This window comes from Panicum hallii, chromosome 6 (assembly GCF_002211085.1).
Source record: "Panicum hallii strain FIL2 chromosome 6, PHallii_v3.1, whole genome shotgun sequence".
NCBI lineage: Eukaryota > Viridiplantae > Streptophyta > Magnoliopsida > Poales > Poaceae > Panicum > Panicum hallii.
This window is the reverse complement of record NC_038047.1, coordinates 7,517,950-7,541,898: the sequence shown is the minus strand read 5'-3', so window position 1 is coordinate 7,541,898 and position 23,949 is coordinate 7,517,950. Positions and strand designations below refer to the sequence as shown.

Genomic DNA, 23,949 nt, shown 5'->3' with positions numbered 1-23,949 from the left:
TAATAATTTTACATTAGTTCTTCACAGGTTAGGAGCATCTCAATACTAATGGTAGATACAAAAAATTGAATGAAAACTAATAATAAAGAAATCTTAAGGTATTTTTGTAACATATGACTTTGTGTCCGTTATCATTTCAAAAATTTTGAATTTAAAATTCAACTTGTACTGTATGTGAAAAAGTGAAGAAGCAAAAATGACAAAGCTCAAAAGGGTAGACGAGCATTAAAATATTTTGAGAGGTTTTGATTCAGCCAAGTTTTTGTTTGGATATCGTTTCAAAAAAAAATTGTTTGGATATCGAATGGGTAGTCCTTTTATGTTTTAGAGGAAATTCAACTAATGGGCAGATGCAAGGTCGAGGGACATGCAGCAGTAACCATTGTGGTGTAGCTTACCATCTCGGCCCTTCCTTGCCCGATCGAACGGCGACGATAGAAGCAGAGTCACCAGAGCTCAACCACAGCCTAGCCGCTTCCGTCCCTACACCGGGTCCACCTTTGGCCCCGTGCACCCGTCTCCTTCCCTTCCTACTCCCGGCACGGCCGCTCCCACTCCCTCCCAGATCCCACTGCTCCCCAGATCCGCGCCGCTGCCCTCATCCCCAGATCCGCCGCCGCGCCACCCCGCCGCCGGCGTCCGCGGCGCCATGGCGTGCTTAGCTATCTCCCTGCAGCCGGTGAACGGCCCGGACATCCTCCTCCAGACCCGGTCCTGGTTCCCCGTCTCCCGCGCCCTCGCCGCCGTCTCCGCCTTCCGCCTCGCGCGCCTCCACCTCGCCCGCGGCAAGCAGCAGTCCGCCGCCGCTTCCTCCTCCGCCTCTCTCGACGCCATCGGAGACGACCCGCTCGCCGCCGGATCGGGCCAGCTCGTCGTCGGCGTCGAGTCGCAGTACCGCGTAGTGTACCGCCTCGTCAACTCCATCTACGTCCTCGGCGTCACCACCGCGGGCTCCGACCACGCCGCCCCCGCCGTCCACGCCTTCGCCGTCGCCGACGCCGTCAACCAGGCCGTCTCCGTCGTCGTCGCGGCATGCCGCGGCGTTGACGTCACCCCCGAGAAGGTGCACCGCAAGTACCCAGAGGTGTACCTCGCGCTCGACCTCGTCCTCCACGGCGTCGGCTCCGTCCGCCTCTCCCAGATCCTCGCCACCATCCATGGCGACAACCTCGCGCGCATGGTCAACTCCTCGCCCGATGCCGAGGCCCGCGCCCGTGGCGCGGATTCCTGGCCCACTGTCGAGCACCTCGCGCAGGATCGCCACGCCGCGAGGGAGGGCTTCTCGGGCGCCTCGTTCGAGCTTCCCCAGGAGACGCTCGCTGCTGGTGACGAGTTCTCGTCTAACATTGCTCCTGCGACCACAGTTGCTACTGGGGATGAGCCGCCACCTGAGGAGGCACCTCCTGTGGAGAAGGATCCCTTCGCAGCCAGCGACCTGATTAACAACAAGCCGGAGGAGGCATTGGTTGGTGGGTTCAAGAAGAACAAGGAGACTGCCCTTGTGGTTGCTGATCCTGCAGCTGCGCTTGCTGGGTTGGAGGTGACAACTTTGCCGCCAGCTGAGGCAACTAAACCGACATTTATTGGAGTAGAAGGGTTTGAGGGAGACTATGGTGGAATTGAGTTTGGCAACGAGGAGGCTTCACTTGCTGAGGCGTTTGAAGGGTTCAATGCGCCATTTGGTGGTGGGCTGGATGCTTCTGAGTTTGTTACCACGACGAAGAAGGATCATAAGGACAGGGCCATCACTGGTCTTGAGCTCCTAGCAACCAGTGGGCAGCCACCGAATGCAGCTGCTGGTACTCCATTGGAGAACCTGTTGGTGACCAAGCGCACAGAAATGACTGCTCCTGAGTTGTTCATTGCAGAGGAGATCAATGCAGAATTCAAGGAGTCTATTCTTGTGCGGGTTGGTTTGAAGGGTACAATCTTCCTACGAACCTTGCCATTGAACAAGGCAGCAGGGAAGGAGACAGAGTTCTCATTCCGTCTTGAGGGCACATCGGGAATGAAGAGGGCCGCATTGCAGAGTAATGTGTTGAGCAACCTCCAGAATGGTCTATTCCATGTCAGGACTGTGTCGAAGGAGGAGCCCATTCCCCTTATGAAGTACAGCTTCCTGCCGAAGCACTCGCCTCTACCTTTGAGGATGCGCCTTGTGAAGCGCCATAGTGGGACATTGCTCTCAGTGATGATACAGTATGCATCCAACCCAATGCTGCCTCAGCCGCTGAGCAATGTAACTTTCATTGTTAAGCTTCCTGTGGACCCCACTCTGCTCAATGTTTCACCTAAGGCTGTGCTGAACCGGGCGGAGAGGGAGCTAAGATGGCACATTTCAGACATTCCCCTGAAAGGTCCAGCTGGAAGGCTAAGGGCACGAATGCCTGTTGATCAAGATTCCAAGGATGGTGAGCTAGAAGTTGTAGGGATGGTGAAGTTTGCTTACCAAGGGCCATTTACATTGTCTGGCATCAAACTACGTCCAGCCACCGAAGGCATTGCCCAATTTAATGAAGTTGCACATACCTTTTCCAGTGGGAGTTACCTGTGCGTCTGATAGGTACCTTCTTGTATTGTAGGTGCTTCTCTACCTGTTTCTTTACATTTGTTTGTTTCTGCAGCAGGGTGTGAAAATCCTATTGTATGTAGAAAAGTGTGTTTGTTTTTATGAGGGCTGAAATTCCATCTTGTTTTTTGAGTTATCTTTTGTTCTTGACACATCATCTGTGATTACTCATGAAAACTACTTATTATTCATATGAAGAAACATTGAGCTGCTATCTTGAAATATTGTTCTATTATCTCTCCTTTTGTGGCATGCATTACTTAAAGATGTTACTGCTTCTTGTTAAAAGAGCATGTCTTTGGATTTAGTAACTATGAGAAGAAATCTAGTCATTCAGGCAGAAACATTGAGCTGCGATCTTGAAATATTGTTCTATTATCTCTCTTTTTGTGGCATGCATTACTTAGAGATGTTACCACTTCTTGTTAAAAGAGCATGTCTTTGGATTTTACAGCAGTGTTTTCCTAGACGGAAAACGGTAGATGAACGGCGAGGGGGCGTTTAGGGTTTAGACGGGTTTAGACGTGTTTAAACGGGAATTAAACGGCCTAAACGGTTTGCTACTGTAGCACGATTTCAGCAAGATTAAAGAGGACTTTACTAACCTTTTGTGAAGTAAACTTGAAGCTTTTGATTTTGATATCCTCCCAAGTTGAGATATGTGCCTGAAAAAGGAGCAGCTATTAGAGTATGGTGTAGAACTGTAGAAGTGTAGATAATAGTGCATTTCGATAATAGTGCATTACAGGCAGCATATGAACAAGAACAAGATTAAATAGTAGAATACATTAAACATGCCTCCAGGCGGAGACTTGAGGAAACAGTGAAGGAGCAAGAAAAGGAGCATTACCTCGCAGCAAGAACGAGCTCCTGCCTCCTGGCGGCAGACAACTGGGCGGGCGAGCTCTCTGGACGCCGGAGGAGCACCCCTGGGCGCGCGCAACTCCCTGCCTGGGGTCTTGCGGGAGAGCCCCTGCCTGAGGTCTGGGCGTGGGCAGGGCGCCGGAGTAGACTGCCTGGGCGAGGGCAGGGCGCCGGTGGAGAGCTCCACGGTGAGGGCGATGGCAGGGCGCGGAGGAAAGCTTTTGGGCGGGCGCGCCTCCTTGGGCGGCGGCCCTGTGCTCCGGCGACTCCTCCCTGGGTGGCGGCGGGCACCAGGGAGGCTGGGAGATGGAGGCGGCCAGGCGGGGGTTGAGAAAAGTGGAGGCTGGAGGGCGCTCGTGGGCTCGTGGCGGGTTGGGAGTTGAAAACGGCCCAACTCCGAAACGGACAGAAAAACAGCCCAAACGGCATTTAAAATCGCCCAGGCACCGTTCCGTTTCGGCCGTTTAAACATGCGCTGACCGTTTAAACCGGTCAACGTTTAATTTTTCCGCCTAGGGCCTAAACTAAACGTCAATGCCTCGTCTACCGTTTAGACCCGTCTAAACGGCCGTTTAATACCGTTTAGGAAAACAAGGGGATTTAGCAACTACTATGAGAAGAAATCTAGTCATTCAGGCAAAGCAACTAATTGATTTTTATTAAAGGGAATGCTGAAGTGTGTATTCTCTGTTTTTTAATGTTTGTAATCCCCGTTCATCAAGTTAGGCTGATGGCACTATTGGAGTATATGTTTAGCAATTAGACTCAAGTTTCAATATAATGTCACTTATAACATCCACTGTGGAACATTCTATAGAAAGAAAGATTTATCTAGAGCTGTAACCTAACAGGAAGGGCAATGATTAATACAGCTATATATTTATACCCTTATCACATACTTTGCTGTATGAATGCCACTTCTGCAAATACCTAAGTTACTATCTAGATATGAATTATGAAAATGCTGTTGAGCTCAGTCATGTATTGTCTTGCTATTGGGTCCCCATCTGATCATTAGTGAATGAAAGGACTAATCTATTCATCTTTGTTAGTGCAACAGCCACTTATTCAATGCTGAGAAACCAATGTTTATGTTATTTGCTGTTCAATTTTTTTCCTAAACTCCTAATAACAACTATATCTTATTATTGTGAATGCTGATACTAATTAGCTTGCGCCAATTGATTCATTGATACGCAAGATTAACTTAGATCCTGTGTCCTGTTCTACTAGTCATCATTGCAGTCTCAATTTTCTTTTTGTTTTGAGGGCAATTGCAGTCTCAATGTTGGTTGTGCCAATATTGATTAATATGAAACTTTATGCTGTCTGCACTCTGCAGTAACCGATGTTGGCTTATTGTTGGTCTCTATTTATGCTGGCACATTTCGATGAATATTGGTTCCCTGAACATATTGTTACAGTACATCGGCGTTGCAGCAAAAGAGACTATCTCGAGCTTATTGTAAAGTGTGGACAATAGGAGTTCAGTTTGTACAATTGTTCAAAACAAGTGATGCCCCCAATTGTGTGTTTGAATAATTTAAGCATGCTCTCTAATATCTTTATGAACATGTAAAGAGTGGTTACACAAAACTGGCATGAATTTAAATATTTTAAAGTATCTTTGTAATATTTTATTGTTTAGGATTTTAAAATTTTAAAATACGTTGCGATAGAAATTGATGGTTGAACTTTTGTTTGGTGACAAAGTCATTTTCTGACTGAAGGTAGTAGTTGCTTGTTCCCTTCATTTCCTAAGTATTCCAACTCATGGCATCTTTCGATCCAAGGTTACTAATGCAGTGGCTTTCTGGTGAAATTTATGCTACATTTGGTTGTCTAATACTCTAATATTGATCTTGGGAAAACAGTGCTTATGATTATAAAGAATGATTTGTTTTTAAAAAGTCATTCAAAACAAAATAATATGTTTATTCCTTTGTTTCTAACCACTGTTCTTAATTATTTTTACATAATGGAATTACGGAAATGTGTGTTCTTGTCTAATTCTACCAGAAAATCTATTTGTTTGCACTACTTGAAGATCCCCATACGCAGCCCATGGAAACATGGCTGTATGTTCTGAGAAGACTTGTGCCCCCGTTCTTTACACATGCTTGTCTTGGCTCACCCTGTCACCCATGTGTGTTAGTTGAAAATTAAGATTTGTTCCATCTGCTGGCTTCCAGCGTGTAGTTATGACCACCTTCGCTACGTAAGCCAGGAGACGCGACGCGGGTTAACTCACGTATATAAGCCAACCTTACGAGAGACGCGGATTAACTCACAAAGGAGACGTGATTTTTTCGCATCTCCAAATATACATCTCTGATGTGGAGTTACAGGAGATGCGGTTTTTCTGCGTCTCAGGGGTTATTGATTGGGGACGCGTTTTTATAAATATACGTCTCCAATGACCCCTCGTATAGGAGACGTGGGTTGTTAATTCGCGTCTCCTACCTAGGAGACGTGAGTTGTTACTCCTGTGACTTCATATAGGACACACTGGTTGCCAATCCGCATCTCCTATGATGAATTAAAAAAATAAAAAAAGAGGACAGCATATACCCTTATAAACATCACATATACACATGTTTATCCATTATTTATATTACAAATTCACATGCTTTATCCACTCTATACATTACAAATGTAGTCCTAATCTATTGAACTCATACAAATCCACTATGCAGAAATAAAAATAAGACAACATATTACTCGATGCCTATTCCAAAAAATCCTATTCCCATTTCCTCTCGAACTGCCGTGACCTATAACAATGAACAGCTTGTTGTTAGCACCATCAAGCATGCTACCTAACACCTCCAATAACAGCAAGTCTGCAAGCCTATCACATGTTACTTTAGGGTGTTTGTTGAAAGCAAAATTCAGAATAACATACCTTCTGCACAACATTCACAAGAACTTCACAATATTGCGTTCTAAGAGCCGTACCTCCTAATAACGGTAAAATGAGATTTGAAAGCTAATGTAGCCAACATCTGAAATACATCTAGAACTGAGAGCAAGAGCTAACATCAGTAACTAAAAAATAGAGAAGCCAATGCCAACCAGATTAAATCAGTGTGTCAGATTGGAAGGGACAAAAAGAAGAAAACTTATGACAGCACGCACACTGAGACCATAATTTATAGCCTGAAAATCTACCAGCATGAGTTAGCAATTAATGTTGCAACCTTAATATAGTTGGCACAGTCCTATATAATTTTCAGTTAACTAGCATGAAGCAACTATCAGTGCCAGCATGAGTAACAGACAATGTTACCAAGTGCAGGCAGTTGGTTCTTATTGCAGATTAATTTTTGTATTTGCCTCTGCTAAATTTTCAGTAAGAACCATAGAGCATTTTCTACAGTTAAGAAGATACAAGCTGCAGTATCAAACTATCAATGCCAGTATTCAGTAGTATACAGGTAGTCAAGTGCAGACTACAAACTCACCAGTTCAAGGCTCCAAGCTGGCCTCAAGATGACTGTTCTGAACTTGGACTCGGTAATAAGAAGATACAAGCTGAATCTTCACTGGCCTGACAAGGGAAACACAAGAGATATCATATATGCTATCAAAAGACTGAGATGAGAGATTCCCATTCTATTCTTCACTGAGATGATGCTCAATCCATCAGTTATCTTGCTTTACTATTTGTTTAATAAGAGGAGTCCAAACACTTTCTAGTGTCATTTGGCTTGAGAAGCTGGCACAAAAGAAAGAAAATGACAAATAAATGCTTGTAACACCCTAAAAAAATCTTTTGTTTCATCCGGCCCATCTCATCTCTCTCTCTTTTCCTATCTCTCCCAGCCAGCCCAGCCCGACTCTCTTTCCTTCTCTCCCTCTCTCTCTCTTTTCCTCCCTTTTCCCGCTCGGCCCACACCCGCGCTCGGCCTAGGTCGCTTGCCAGCCCAATCCACCTCCCTCTTCTCTCACTGGCCACTGACAGGTGGGTCTCACCAGTCAGCCCCGTCTTCCACCTCCAGCCGGCTCCTTCTCCCTACCGAAACGCACGCCGCCGGTTGTTCCCCTCCCTCGCGCCCGCTCGCCTCCCTCCCCTCTGCACCCACCGCCCTCTTCAATGCTCCAGATGAGCCGCCCTAAACCCTCTCGTCTTCCCTCCTTCCCTTCGCAGCAAACGGCCACCGCCATTATGGCCATCATGGCCGACCGTCGAGCTTCGCCCCTCCCCTGCCGCCGGCCTTTGCTCTCCCTCCCTCGACCTGTATAAGGCGTACCCGAGCCACGCTGCACTCCCCGTCACTCCTCCCTCGCTTTCGCTCGCTCACTCTCCCTCTCGCTTGCGCCGCTGCTGTCCCGAGCTCTCGGGCTCGCAGTGGATCCGCTGCTCCGCCGCCTCTCCTCGACGTCCGTGCGCCGCTCAAGCTTCACGTTGCGGTGAGCCACCTCGCCACCCTCTTTTCCCCCTCCCTCTCGCGCTCCCGCCGCGGCAATTGCTCGCCGGTGCTCTCACTCCGCTGCTCGTCGTCGACCACCTCTCTACAGCCGCCGTGCTGCCTTCTCAAGCCCGCCATCGTCTTCCGTGTGCTCCCCTCTCTCTCCCAGTCCTTTTTGCCGAGCCAAACCGACTCGAGCCGTTGGATCAAGATCCAACGGACACTATCCAACCTGGCCTGAGTCAATCCCCTTCAACCGGTCAACTCTCGGCATTTTTCCAAAATAGCCCCTTGATTTTGTTAAAATAAACCCTCAGTCCAAACCCCGTTCAAAAGTAATTCTAAAACAGTCCTATATTTTATGTTTTAACCCCTTATCTTTCTAAAAATAGAACCCGCCGTCCAGCCCTCTCTGTTTTCTAGTCTAAATCCTGTGTTTTAAGTTTTATTAGTTTTTAGCCCTCGGTTACTTCAAGTTTAGCCCCTGGAAGTTCAAATCTCTCACAAATGAGCCCTATAATCTTGTTTTAGCCATATCTTGTTGGTTTCAACTCCATTTTTAGTGATTCTTGCGCTCACACGTTTTTTGCAGCATGCTCTATAACTTTATCACCATTTGTTGTTCTGTTTCTTATTTTGTTGTATGTTTTTCTTGTATGATCGTGTAGACGATGTGACGTTCGAGGAAGGACAAGAGCAGGAGGAGGAAGACAACCAGCAATTTGATGAGGAAGGAAAGTGGAATCCCCCTACATACTCTATTTTTATCCTAATAATAGCATGATAATTTACTTTACTTTATTCATCGAATTGCATAACTTGACGGAAATACCTATTAAGGATTTCCCTAGTCTTTTTCACCCAAGCCTTGAACACCGGGTTTAATATTTTTGTTGGGTAGAAATGCTTAGTTGATCATCTTTGGAAATAGTGCAATCATAATCTTTTGAGAATTTTAATCATGACTTTATACTGTTGTTATACCTGGATAATTACAAGATCACTTTGTTTAAATGGAACATGGAGAACCACCCAAGAAAACCGTACAACCACAATAGCCATATGGCTCTGACCTTAGCTGAATAATTGGACATGTGGTTAGCTGATTGCCTTACCAAAAGGGCAAGGAGGGGGTCGGTGTAGGGGTATAGCCCTATCCTCTTAGGTAGTAGCCTTTGCTAAGGTACTGACCACTAGGAAAGGTTATGGTCCACACCACTACTGAAACTCTAGCGGGCTATTTAGTTTAAACGTATAAAGGATTTTGCATTTCACTTCAGTTACAGCTATGAGGCAAACTGATTCAGGAATCAGGATACATTTGTCTCTATGTTCCTTTCTCCACCTTTCCTTTTAAACAAATTGAATATGTTTCTATGTTTTATTTCTTCTTGTTCAACTCATAGTTGTCTATTTTAGAAATTCAAAACATTGCACTCCTCTATTTCTTCTGAGTACCTTTTTATATTCAATTGCGTGTCATTACGCATGTTATCATTTGTTTATTATCTAACTTAATAGTCTTATTTATATAAACTATAATACTGTTATATATTAGCTGAAAAGATATTTAAATTTATTACCATATCAAGGTTTTGATAGCAGATTTGGAGCAAAGTATTATAATATCAATTACCCAAAATAGACGTTTAAATTTAAGCTCACTGATTTAAAAGTTCTTGATGGTAGTTGTAGGCTTTCAAAGTTTGTAACTTCATGTGCTGAGTTTATGTTTAATATCAAAAATTAAAAAAATGCAGATAATTTGAGTATGGGTATTTTAGTGATGGAAGTGGTACAATACAAGTAATAGACATTTTTGGTAAAATCACATTTTCGCCAGTAATCTGACAGATGTTCTGCAGCTTCCTTGACATGGTCTGTAATGTAGGTATAGTTGAACTAATATTTTGTTAGTAAGTATTCCAACATTATTTTGTTTGGAGAGCAGTCCTTAATTCTTTTTCAAAAATATTGTATTGATCTCAACAAGTAAATCAATGTGCAAATGTTTTTTCTGTGGACAGACCAACCAATCTGGACTGTACAAGTTCAAATTGCGGTCCTTACTAGATTTACAACTAACTGTATATGTTTTAATAGTGTTCCAGCTAGTTTGTGCTTCCATCCTTTGATATTGAGTCTGCAATTGGTAAGAAAGAGAGAACTGACATGTAATCTTTGCGAAATGCTAGACGAGGTGACATAGTCTTTGTTGTTGTTAGTTTCTTTACTTTATGTTTATTGAAACCATGAAACCAATGATTCATTCTGGATAGAAATTAATAAGAAAAATGTCCTAGTAGGCTTTTTGATACATCTTAGTTGGGTTAACTTGATGGCTTATATCACTTTTGTTGTGCTAATTGGATTATTTTCTGAGCCTGTGTCACTAAGTGGCATTTTCAGGACCGTGCTGGTTTATGCAATAGTTTTTCATGTTTCTTTGATCAAAATTTTAGTTGGGTCATTCTATGGATTTTTTTCTTAAGTTTCTCAACTAGTTTCTATGAAATGTTGGCCACCAAGTTCATTGTTAGGGATTGGGATGCTATCAGCTAATGGAATCGTAGTCTTTCTAAGATTATAGAAAAGTGTGCAAATAATGCAACCTTCTTTTGGTGTTGTGCAAATAATGCAATCTATTGGGGGCCAAACATGCCACCTGGTTTGAGCACTTTTGTTTATGTTTGAGCATTGTATGTTGTCCAATGTTGTGAATTTGTGATGCATTATGGTTGTGTGGTATGGTCATCGCTTTGTCATTCTTACAGCACCATATCTAGTTGACTGATATCATTCTTCTCATGATGATTAATTTCTCAGTTTCAACTTTATTTCAAATAAAGTTTTCATCATTACAGTAAAGAGGTGGAAGTGAAGGATGCATCCTTTTGCTGATAGTGTTCTCTGGATATGCATGTGGTCCTGTGGATATTTTAGCTCTCTGTTTGCTTCAGATTTTGTGCAACTCTTAACAGTTGGAGCATAGAAGAACCGTCTTTTTGGACTATGAGCTACAACGTCTGGGTCTGGGTGGACAGCCATTCATGTCCGGCTGGCTTCAGAACTATGGTTTTAAGGATGTTTGCGGGTTTGCATGCCCGTGGCCAAGTCAAGTTCCTGCAGCAACGCCTTTGATCATGCTGGCAACTGCCCCAGCAGCTGCGTATGCTGTGCTGTGTGCCTGTGTCAGGTCGTCTTCAGATTCATTTCATGGCTGCTGATACGACGCCGTGGCTTTCTTTCAGATTCTATATGGGTTTGGCTGGGCTTAGAGGAATGAATGGGGCCGACAGCATGGCATGCGGCGAGGCTGTGGTTTTGCTGTTGGAGCCGCAGGAGGGGAGGAGGACGGCTGGCACAGAAGCAAGGAAGCATCACCCAGGTATAAACCACCCAAGATGAAAGATCCAAAGAGTGGTAACAAGTGGTGCTAGCTGGCCAGTCGTTTGGATTTTACAATGGTGTGGAGTAATGGCAGAATCAATGAACGATCTTCCTTTTGCACGCATGTGTTTGCTCGTCAATTCTCTGCCAACATATTTGGAGCGCGTCCCCGGTGATCAGCTGCGGACACTGCAGTTTGAAGTGAAGCCATGCACGAGTTCACGGTGAGTATTCACAGGAAACGCAGGCTGCAGCAACGGTGGCTGTGCTGGTGTTAACATTGGAGTTCCTGGCGTCTGGTGTGGATGGGGACTGAATGGGCTGATGACCAACTTCAGACCAGCTGCGCGGCCACGAGTCCATTTGGCATCATCCCTGGGTGCTACCTGCCAGGGTTCAAACTCAGCTACCTTGAGTGCTGGGAACCCTACTACATGCCCAAAGATCTTGGGCAGTAATTCCTGCCACAGCCAGCACAGCTTATTCAGCACCATTGGCACTCCTTCACCATCTACACTGGTGGATACATTTGCTGGTGCTGGAGTGGGTACCAAGGTTACCCGTGCCTTGCCCAAGGATGCCAAGGTACATGTTTCGAACCCCAGCAAGTAACACTAACATTGCCATAGAATCCTGCTATATTATCCTTCCGGATGTATGTCATTTGTACAAATAAACCTGCTACATACTAACAATTCTTGGATGTTGCATCGAGACAGGAGTTCCACTACTTATTTGAATTTGGCCAATGGTAGCCTGTACAGCAATCTTCATATTTAAGCTCCCATGTCATTTCTTGGAAAGATAGAGTGAGGATTGCAGTTGAAACTGCCATGGCTACGGCGTACCTCCACCAATTCATATCAATGCCAGTAGTCCAGACCAAGGCTTTGAATATTCTTCTCGTTGATAATGTAACTGTGAAGTTGAAAGGCTTTGGAGCTTCAAGGTACATGCATTCAAATTTATCAAACATGGGTGGACCGGTGGATAGATCTGTTCAAGGAACATTTGGGTACTTGGACCCTATGAGGCTATGAACTATATCATGGGGCACTTCACTGAGAAGAGCAGTGTATACAATTTTGGTGTGCCTTTTGTATTCTTGCTTACGAAGAAGCCCATTTCCTATTAATTCCCTGAAAGTCATGGTCTTGTCATGTTACCCTACTCCAGAAAAACAACTTAAATCACACATTGAACCCACAGGTTCTCAGGGAGGAAGGCAGAGAATTTACTGATGTCACCCTGTTGGTGGCAATGTGTGAAGTCTTTAGATCAAGAACAGTCAACAATGAGATGAGTAGAGAAGGTGCTCAAAAGCATGCATGCAGTCAATGGACTATGCTTCAAGTGACATGTTGGATGATGATAAACCGGAGACTTGGCAAATGATCCATGAATCCATCTGTAGTAGGTATTAGTTCGTAATGTTTGTTGGGTTGTTGTGCACCTTTGTAGCTACAAGCAGGGATTAGTAGTAATATCGAACATGATTTGCAGATTGAACATCCTCCAAGTGTCTAAACTCTGTATGGATCCACAATATCTCTGGATTAATGTTCTTGACACATTTTTTAGATTAAGAAGTTCTTTACAGATGCAGCATAGAAGCATCTTATTTTTGACTTCACACTCTATCATGCGGGCAGGCTTGATTTGTTGTAATACAATCTTAACCCGTGGACTTAGGGTCCCAGCAATTTTTGAGATGTAAAAGCGGCGAACTTAGGTTGAGATGCTTCTTTAAGAGTAAGGTGCCACTCTTAAAATATCAAGAAAAAATAACCCAAAATATCAACTTCTTCAACTCGCCTAAACTATTTTTTCTCCGTACAAGTTGCATTTTAGTTAAAATATTATAAGATAACAATTTAAATCATACCAAATGTTACAAAAAGATATCAGAATTTTTTGCCATTTCTTTCATCAAATTAGGAGCCTTTGATACTGTTTTAACCCTCCAGATATATATGAAAGATGCATGGAGAATAAGTAAAAAATAGACTAAAATCAATTATGTCTAAAATGTCATATATCATGCCAGCAATATCTGATGTTGAAATCCAATTTATACATGGAGAAACATAGAGGACATTTTTGACAAGGTTGTGAATTTGGCTACTTTTGTGTGTTGTAAAACACAAGTTGAAAATTCGCTAAGGGATCAAATGGACAAATTGAATTGCTCGAATTATTGGAGTACTTACAAAAAAAGGTTTGTGATCGAAAAGGACTACCACAATGTCTGCTCGAATAAAACGAGGCAATTTCTCGACCAAAGTGGTCTGAAACTATGCACTACTAGTTCTAATACACTCACTCATCAGTGGTCGCCATCTGACGGTCGCAATTGACGCACGCAATCAAGTGAGCATTGTGCGGTCCAGTGCGCTTGGAGAGGGACGTTTGCAGATTTGTCATTCGTTCGGCAGATCCTGTTGTATCGGTCGAAAACGATGGGACTCGAGAGGTTCGATCTGCCACGTACGGCCTCTCTGATGTCACTTGCCACATCACGGGAACCGGAGAAACGCCGTCGCTCGTGTGATCGTGTCTCGTGCGCCCGTCCTGCTCGCTCGACCATCCGTGACCACGGATCGTACCGAGAGACTGACCTGCCATGCCTCGCCACTCGAGCACGAGCTTGGCCGCTAGCTCGTGTTTGCATTGGTTCGGAAGGACGTGTCAAGAGCGGCAGCTTTTGTTCACCATGTTCTGTCAGAAAGAGTTGGGGGTAACAAGTGACGGTGAGCGGCATGCTGGTGTGAGGTGTCGCTTGTCCCCCGAGTTGTCGGCGATGATGCCTTGACACATCGACCCAACAGGCCAGGCCAGGCGGCGTCACCGTCCCGGACATGCGGTTAACAGCATGGGACAACTCCGGTGATACAAGGCGATCCAATGCAATGTCGCTGGTGACGAGACTCGTCGAAGCCCCCAGTCGAGACAGAGGGAATATCAAGGGAGACGAGAGACTGCAGAGGTAAACTTCATTCGACGCCTCATTTTGTACCGGCGGTTTGGACCAAGATTTGAGAAGAAATTAAGTACTTGGAAGGGAAGAATGATGTTGTCCGATTAGTGCTCATCAATTAAGTCTTAAGTTCGCTCATAATATTTATAATATCCTTCTTTGCCATATCGCAAGGTGTTCTTAAAAAATTAGATCATTTCCACTTTATTTTTTTGGTAAGGGGATAACTATAAGAAAAAGTATAGACTCATCAAATGGAATTCAAGGCGGACTAGGTATTACCATCTTGCAGTTAAGAATATATGTCTTCTCAGCAAATGGATTTATAGGCTTAGTGAGGATAGGGTTTGGCGACAATTACTTCGAAATAAATAGTTGGGTGGTAAATCATTGACACAAGTACAAGGCAAACTAGGAGATTCTATTTTTAACAAGAAAAATATTTTTATGCAGGCAATATTCTGTTGAATGTATTGGTCCAGATTCTAGAAACTACTGCAAAAGGAGGTGGAAAGGGACATTATCTAGAGAGCTTGCCACGCTGTGAAAGTGGTGGCGATGGAGGTCTACGCAAAGAATGGCTTGCGATTTCTATTTAGATTATGTAAATGGTTGTCATATAATCTAGAGCAATTAACCTTCACATATTTTCAAATATATCATTGGCATGATGATGTAATAATTAACAATGACAGTATGCATTGAATGATGAAAAGGTCGGATTTTTATCTATTTTCTAGGAAAATGTTGACGTACTAACTGCCGGATTTTTTAACACCCTGCTGCATTGGGTTTTACACATACACGGTACACGAACGGAGAATTCCCTGAGCACATGGCATGTTGCCATTTCTAAATAGTTGTGCTGTGAAATTCTCTGAAGGTGAGATTTGCTTCTTTTTTGCAAATAGGGTATGGATTATATTAAAATAATGTATTTCCGATCTTGGTGTTAAAAGCATCATGGGGCGTAACTAGATGACGTGAAGATAGATAACAATTCGGATATAACCACGTCTAACTGTATCCCTACAACTTAGAGCATGTTTGGTTAGTTACATTAGGAGAAGCTGTTGGATCGGTTAAATCCGTGGGTTCGCCTTAGGTTGCAATGGCTGGCCCTGGCTCATGAGAAATGCTCCATTCCTGCATTTCTAATGGACCTGGCTTGACCTATATACGGCTGCAGGGCTGGAGTCTGACCCGAGCGCTTGACCAGGAATTAAACAACTTGAAGTTGCATCTACTGAGTCTGCAGAGGAGATACAGGTAATTAAATGTGCCTTTACGGTCTCCTCGGTCCATTAGTGACGGCGTGTTCATACAAAGAACACCGAGGATGAGACACATACATAAGTTCTAACCACTACTTAGAAAACGAGCCATAGATCGAACCTCCGTCTTGGCCGGCACCACCGGCGGCCCACTCCCCCGACCGGCCGGGAGCCTGATCGATCATTTTTTTCATATTTTTATTATAGTTATAGTTTATTTTGTTTAGTGTAGTTTTTTGGGTTACTTAGTTTTTTAGTTAGTTTAGTTTAGGTTGTTAATTATAATTTGTTTTATTTAGAAATTTAGTTAATTTTGTTTATTAGGTTGCTAATATCAATTTGTTTTATTAGATTTGAAATTTAGTTAATTTTTTAGTTTAGGTTGTTAATTTTGTTTATTAGGTTGCTAGTATCAATTTTTTATTAGATTTGAAATTTAGTTAATTTTAAAGTTTAGGTTGTAATTTGTTTTATTTAGAAATTTCATGTATATATATGTACATATACTTTATTTTATGGTAGTGTTATTACATGTACGTGTTCTTTAATTATGAAATTTCCTGTATATGTATTATAAAGATGTGTAATTTGAAAGATGTATATATATAATATTGTTTATGGAAATTATATGTATCATTTTTTAGACTTATTAATTATTGTGAGCATACATACACACACGCACACACTCTGACACACGCACGCACATACAATCACAGACACACACATAAACACACACACATACACGCATACACACACTCTCTCTCTCACACACACACAAACTTGCTAAATTGTTTATCTTTATGTCTCTGGGTTCAGTTAAGATGGACGGAGCTGGTGATGATCAAGCCGCCGAATGGTACCTTATGGATGCAATCGACCAAGATAGTACGGCCGTATTTCAACAATATGGTGAAGAAGAGGCTGGGCTGCTGATTCTTTCCTAAATATGTCTGGAGATGGTATTGCAGAAGAAGATGATGATGACTTTGCGCCGAGGCATGAGCAGCCCATTCCTAGTGAGAATCCTATCGGGGTACCTATCTTATACATATATGCACATATATCTTTGCGGAAACTTGATTTACATTTTGTATTAGTATCAGTTTTGTTATTAATATATCTTTTTCAATCCTCCTCTAGATCAAAGAAGAGCAAGTCCAAAGGGAAACGACGTGCGACCAAGAAGATGGAGGGAAGACAGGTCGTCACACAAGTGGACGCAGATGGCTGCACATGTGCTCCTGAGGAGGCTAATACAAAGTTTACAACCCAGTGTGGGGTTGTTGTTCGGGCACATGTGCCGATCACCATAAGACTCTTGAAAGCGAAGAATCCAAATGAAGAACACTACGCCATGCCTCCAAACCAAAAGGAGATATTATGGAGAGAACTCAAGGATATGTTCCTGAAGGAGTAGACGAAGAACTTGTGAAGAAATGTGCCCTGAAAAAGATGACCCTTGCATTTCAACATCTAAAATGAAATTATTGGAAAATTACGTCAAGCAGGATAAGAAACCGGACTGGGATAGTTTCCCCCAGGTCAAACCTTACTGGGAGGAGTTCAAGGAATACAAGTTGTCCGAGGAAACTCAGGAGTTATCTAAAAAGAACAAGATCAATGTGGCCACCAAGAAATACAAGGTCGATGGATATAGGAAGGCTATTCGGAAATGGCAGAAGGTGGAGCAGAACCTCATGGATAGAGGCATCCGGCCGGTGACTTGGGACTGGCCAGAAAGATCAAATCAATGGTTGTTTGCTAATGGTGTCACACTTAGCAATAGGATGGTTCTTTGGTCGTGCCCTCAACAATGGAAGAAGTGGCCCGGAATTTGGTCACAACAATACAAGAGACCAAAGAAGGAACATTCAAGCCTCAAAGGGAGAACGACAAGCTTACCAGGGCCTTACAAAACCCCAAACATGCTGTACAAGCATGTGGCATCCGCGTGGTCCCATGGAAAGTTTCTTCAGCTAGAGATAGCACGTACAAGACTCATTGCAAAAGCAAGGCAGAACAAGAAGACAAACTCCATGCCTTACAAGATGACATGAATAGAAAAGTGGAACAGATACAAGCTCGGATGGACGAAAGGGTCGAACAGGCAGTGGCACTTGCTCTCAGCAAGCAGCAGGGTGCTGGAGCGCAGGCGGATGTTGTGATTAGCCTAGTCTCTCAGCGATGTAGCAGCTACGCATCCACGGCGGCCACTGGGGATGAGCCCCAAGAGAACATGCCAGTGGTCAACATCGAAAGATATCTAGTGGATTATATCACCATGCAGACACCATTTGAGCTACATGTGAAAGCAAAAAATATCACCGCTTTGGTAGCCTACGGGTCAGCCTTACCGGTGATTCTTGGTGGTATGATTCATGGAAGGTCGGTACCCTGGCTACTCCATTGCCACCATGGAGCAGATTGTGGAAGCCAACGGAGAAAATGAAAAACTCGAGCTCGATTTCGTTGGAGGAGATGGAGAAAAGACATTGGGATAGGCACTCCACGGTGTCATTCTATGGCACAAGGCTTACATCAAACTTATTGGTAATACAGCGGCTTCCCTGGATCCTCCTTCTCCACCAGACATAGATAATGATGATGACGACTTTGTTGGTGGTCCTTCATCTCCACCACCACGGCCTCCCTCACCGTCTCCGCCAAGGGTCAGGAGTAATCAGGCTCCAGCACCGGGCAAAGAAAAAAAAATAGACCTCGTCCCTCCCACCCACTAGAATCCCCAAGAAAGCGGAAGATTATCAAAAGGAAAATAGGCCCTAAGAAGAAATTAGCTTATGAGCCGACCGACAAGGAACCAGGAACCGATGGAGCATAAGCACCAAGCGGTGAAAGATCATTTGAAACCTCGATCACCAGAGAAGAGGGTACCAATAGGGTACCAATAGAAGCACTACTGGCATCAAAGTTCTATGATTGCTTGAGCGACGCCGCCAAGAGAAAGATAAAACTACCCTCTGACTTCGACCGCAAGCTGATAAAGGCCCATTAGAAATAGAAGAAAAGTGGGAAGACCGTTCCTCAACTAGGCACATAACACAAAATCCTTGAGCCCCTCCGGATGCAGATGGATAAAGAGAAACACGCGACAGATTTATGCAAGAAACGGGATTTACCTATATGCAGACAGCCGGGCAAACGGATGATCTCCCATTCGCTGAAGTTGTTGATCTTCCATAAGAGTATGGAAAATCTTTTGTCACTGATGATGAGGAGATCAGTCTAGGTACGCAGATGCACAAAATCCATAGATGGTACCTGCAAAAGTCGAAGGAAGAAGACAAACAATACATGTTTGGAGTTAAGTATCGCGACCACGATTTCTTCACTCGGGAGGATGACTTCTGGGTGAACTTCGAAGATGTACATGCAATATACTGTCGAGATGCCCTCGACATCTCTCTCATCATCAGCTGGGTCCTATAAGTATCGACAAATCTCTAGATTAATACATTTTATTAACCAGCATCGTATACTTTGGGAACAAGTCTTACATAACCCTCCAACTATTGGGGTCGGACTACATCACCACCTGAACTAAAAAACCGGATATTTAACACCTTTAACTTTATGAAACCATTCACTTAACCCCTTCAGTTTTGCTGAGTGGTTTTGTACACGTGGCGTGCTGAGCTGGATTGAAATGCTGAGGTGGATGTAAGTGAATGGTTTTGCAAAGTTAAGGGTGTTAAATATCCATTTTTTAGTTCAGGTGGTGATGTAGTCTGACTCCAATAGTTGGGGGGTTATGTAGACTTCTTCCGTATCCTTCGTGTACTATCTAATTTATATTGTATCATGTAGTATGGAGCTTCAAAGATGCCAAAAAGAAGGATGGAACCATCGGGTGGGCTTCATGAATCCCATGATTATCAACGAGGCAAATTTACTGACGAAATATCAGGAAACATGTGTTAACATGTTCAATGCCCTAGATAAGCAATTTTACAAACCCTATATACTCATACCCTACAATTTCGAGTAAGTCTTTATCGACTCATAACTCTTTTCTATTCCTAAATAAATGTTAAATCTAATACATGTATATATGCTTGTATATCTATATGTGCAGTTTTCAATTGATTTTGCTCATAATTTTCATGGAGTATAGCAAACTTATAGTGTTCGACTCGAAGAGGAGAAAATCCAACACATCATAGACCCATTGAACAGGTAAGTTAAATTTGCACAATAAAATCCTTTTCATTTTTAGATCAATTAAACATCAAACTTATTTTTAAGCGCATGGTGTGGAAAAAATTTATGAAAAAGAATAGAGGCGGCGGTCAATGGAAGGATAAATTGACTGTTAGAATGGACTTTCCGGTACGTGGGGTCACTACCATTTTGCATGTCATTTGGTGTTCTGTATACGCATACACAAATATTGTATAACTAAGTTATTATAGTGTTCGAGATAAGAAGACGAAAATAATTGGTTTGGGTACTATGTATGTGAATTCATGCGCGCCCTAACCAAATGTGGGCAGATGACGACCGAGAGCTTAAGAGTGCGTACAAACCATTCATAAATACGTTTCTAATTATGCCGATGTGATGAATTAATTATCGAGCTTTATTTTTTCAAAATGATAGATGATACAAATCAAGGAAGAAGTTCTCCATGTGTATAGGATCATGGCCATGTCGGAGCAGTTCATAGGATTCATTATGAACGAGATCCTGGATTCTAGAGGCGAGTTCTACCACGACGGCCATATTAATAGAGTATCTACATCGACGTCGTGAGAGGCTTAGTACTTATAATCGAAACAGAAATGACTGCTCGTTACGTTTCTAGTACTTGTAATAATCATGGTATTTGTATATTTATAAATATTATTATGTCTAAATAACTTAATTACATGATTGGGAGTGTTATTTAGTTTTTTCATACATTATTTTAACTTGAACATGACTAACAAATGTATAGTAGGGTATAGCTCTGGTACACGTAGCAATTCTAAAAGAATAAAGAGTAATAAATAATTAAAATAAAATAGGAATTAAGAAAAATAGGGAAAATCCTTTGGTACCGGTTGGAAAGACCAACCGGTGCTAAAGCGTTGCGTCAGCATAGCGGCCCCCTTAGTATCGGATGGTCTTACCAGCTGGTACTAAATGCAGCCTTAATCACCAGTTATTTTACCCGGTGATGAAGATCTGTGATTTTAGTCTCATTCTCGTAGTACCGGTTCTAGAACTGGTGCCTAAGGCCCCTTTTTATCCGGTTATTGAAGGCCCGTTTTGTACTAGTGAATAAGACAAAACAAATAAACTCTAAACCCTGGAACACCACATGGGATGCAATTCTGACCACGGGCGAACTTACATAGAGGTGAGGGGAGGCACGGGCCGCCGCTCAAAATTTTGATGTTAAAGGAGCTAACAAATTTTCACCATGTTTGAAGTTTAATAATCTACTTTCTTTTAAGGTGTGCCGCCACTCAAGATTTACTCTAGATTCGCCCCTAATTCTGACTAGTGTTGGTTCAACACTAACCTACTCGAGCACCCGCGAGTCTATGAATGACCATCTTTGCTTCTTAGGCAGATCAACAAGTTGATGGACTGGATCGCAAAGCTGATGTTATCCAATGAAACATTGATAACAGGGAAGGAAGAGCACCCAAACCTGGGAGGAGAATTCCATCGAACCCGTTCACCAAACAGGTCAAGAAAAGCATACCTTCCTAGCTAGACCTTCATCGGGTATCCTTTCCATTTCTTGCTTAATTCTCAACGTTTGCTACTACTTGGTGGTGGTTTGTAACTCCAGGCTTCGAGGGTTGTTTCGAAGTTGCATCGATATAATTCTCTTGCTCTTGATGAAATACGTGTTCAAGCATAGCTGTGGAAAAAAAACTTCATCGGAGAACCCTTTCCCTAGCCACGCTAGAAAAAAGAGGAAGGAAAACCAAGGCATTGTCGCTGTACAATGCTCCAGGTCGCTGAGTCGCTCAAATTAATGGAAGATATGTCTAATAATTTCAGAATTCGTGGAGCTGGACTGATAGATTTGAAGATCTTTGAGTATGTCAAGCTATTTTTGAATCTTGGATAAGAGTTTTAAATTATTTTATACTATATTTACACAAAATAATTTCAGTACCCTTTTTCCAGTAATGGATGACAGTAATGGATAAGAGCCTCTAGAAGCTAAATCAGCAAACATCAATTACCGACCACCAATGACTCCGAAAATACTTGTTAGTAGATTAAAATACTGTGGTATAGTGCCATTTTGATTACAAACTCTCGGTAAACTCACGAGAACCCTGAAGTTGGAATTAGAAAAAAGAATAAGGAAGGAGAGGTTGAGGGTTCCTTTGCTTGCTATGGAGGACAGAATCGAGTAGGATCAAGTACCATTTACCCAAAGCCCAAAGGCTGTGGAAACGATGCTGTGGCAGCTGTGAGGTATAAGACACTCTTACTTGGTTTCACTTTCACCGCAGCTTTGGCTTTGGTTGAGGATATGATCGATTACCCTTTCTTTACCGTCTTTCTTCTTTCCACCCATTAACCTCTTATTTTTCCTTTATTTCTCTTGTTATCACTTACCCCTTTTTACAAAATTTCCAATGGCAACTTGATGTGATCCAAATCAGGTGATGTTGCCTAGAATTATTAGATCGATTATCCTCTCACCAAGGCATCAATTGGTCCTCTATACCAGTCGACTAAGCTCAAGCTGTTGATGCTCTCCGATATCCCGTCTCAACAAAAAAGATAAAAGACAGAAATAGAAGAGATCGACCTAAACCCGCATATAGGATGACCGTGTGGAGTACTGTTTACGTATAATACGGACATCATACTGTAGGCTGGCTGTTGCTTGTTGAATTAGGCCCTCATTAGCTGTGAAAAGATTCGTTAGCACGTATCAAATGCGCTCCCATTGGAATGGGATGAGAGGCACTTTAATTTAAAGCCGGAAAAACGTTGCCAATCATATGGATCAACGGTCAGCTATACATTGCTCAGAACCTTATTTTGGCTGACCATACTAGATAGAGGCTGGGGCTCACTCTGGAAACTAAGAGAGGCCCTTTCGGCCTTTCCTCAGCTTATTAGCGAAAGTAACAGTAGGCGCGCGGCTGCGTCTTTTCCTCGAGACACGCGCGAGCCACGCCTGCATGCATGCGCAAACACAGATTAAATCATCTGCGATAATATATGATGCCTGCTTACATCAGCAATACGTTTTGGCCATGTCGTGTTGAATTAAGATGATTTGGAGATACATCTCGTGGAGGCCAAGAGCAATAAGTGATGTAGCATTTCATTTTTTTGGCTCAGTTTATTCGTTCAATTAGCAATTGTGGTCACTTTTTCTCTGTAGGTGCAAAGATCTGCACGCTTTTTCTCTGTCTGTGTGTAAAAGATCTAGAGTGCGTTTGCTTACAGCTATTAGCTCGAACTATATACTCCCGCATCAAATATATTTGATACTTTTGAATTTTCATTGTTTTTTAGGGATGACTTTGACCACCATTTTCCATTATATGTATGTATTCATAAATCTATTCAGATAAAGTATACTTTTGAAGATAAATTTACATATGCAATTGTTATATTTTCGAGTCATTGATAGCCAAAGTTGCAAAAGTTTGACCGAGTATTTATCCAAAATATCATATACTTCATCCGGTCGATCACTAGCGTTTACGTACGAAAGCATTTTTAATACAAATAAATCTACACAAATATTTTTATATCCCCAAACTAAATATTTTGAAAGCTATTAACAGTTTATCAAATTTCATTGACTGAATTTTAGTCAAAGCCATGAAGTATTTTTCGAAATTATAACGAGGAGTATTTAAACACGGGATATTTTGAATACTCAACATGGCGCAAATAATAGAATATATTTTATTCATAAATATCTTGACATCAGGCACCTTGAGCATGATCTCCAAGACCCTACGATTGCGGGACATATACAAGTAACCAAACAGCTATACATATTTAGCCAACTAATCCTAACATTAGAAACCAAACAGAATGAAATTTAAAAAACTGAAAAAAAAAGTTTTATTCAAGACAGAAGAAGAAGAAAAGAAGTTGAAACCGAGAACATTAATAAGCACCGCTTCGCTCTTGTGCCCATCTAACTCCCACCAACCTTGGCGCCACTCCCGTGACGCCACCGTGCGCGCTCACCACGCCTCACCGGCCGGCGCTGCCCTTTGGACCTTCACGGGCGGCGCCAGCCTCGATCAGACGATCACCAACAACGTCTGCTGGCCTCTCCCCTCTGTACGTACCTAGACCAGCCTCACCGGCGCCGCGGCGGCCGCCACGGCCTCGACGCCCTTGCAGCTCAGCGACCGGATCAGCCTCCACGGCGCCCATCCCGCGGCGGCGGCGGAGGAGGGCTCGTCCCCAGCGCCGTGCTGCCGCGCGTGCAGGCGCCTCCTGATCTCGCCCATGTCC

General features: G+C 43.1%; 1 protein-coding gene and 1 long non-coding RNA gene across 2 annotated transcripts; one reads left to right on the top strand and one right to left on the bottom strand.

Annotated features, from left to right (window-relative positions):
• Window positions 1-537: 537 nt before the first annotated feature.
• LOC112897844 lies at window positions 538-2,804 on the top strand. The gene has a single exon (XM_025966235.1). The coding sequence runs from the start codon at window positions 650-652 to the stop codon at window positions 2,558-2,560; it is 1,911 nt and encodes a 636-aa protein (XP_025822020.1). The 5' UTR covers window positions 538-649; the 3' UTR covers window positions 2,561-2,804.
• A 3,207-nt stretch (window positions 2,805-6,011) lies between these two features.
• Window positions 6,012-8,024, bottom strand: LOC112897613. The gene is made up of 3 exons (XR_003229687.1): window positions 6,898-8,024; window positions 6,339-6,438; window positions 6,012-6,207 (listed from the first exon to the last, which is right to left on the bottom strand). It is a non-coding gene; the product is annotated as an uncharacterized LOC112897613 (long non-coding RNA).
• Window positions 8,025-23,949: the final 15,925 nt, after the last annotated feature.

Excerpts from the sequence above, each read along its gene's own strand:
- LOC112897844 (XM_025966235.1), top strand. The coding sequence starts at position 650 with ATGGCGTGCTTAGCTATCTCCCTGCAGCCGGTGAACGGCCCGGACATC.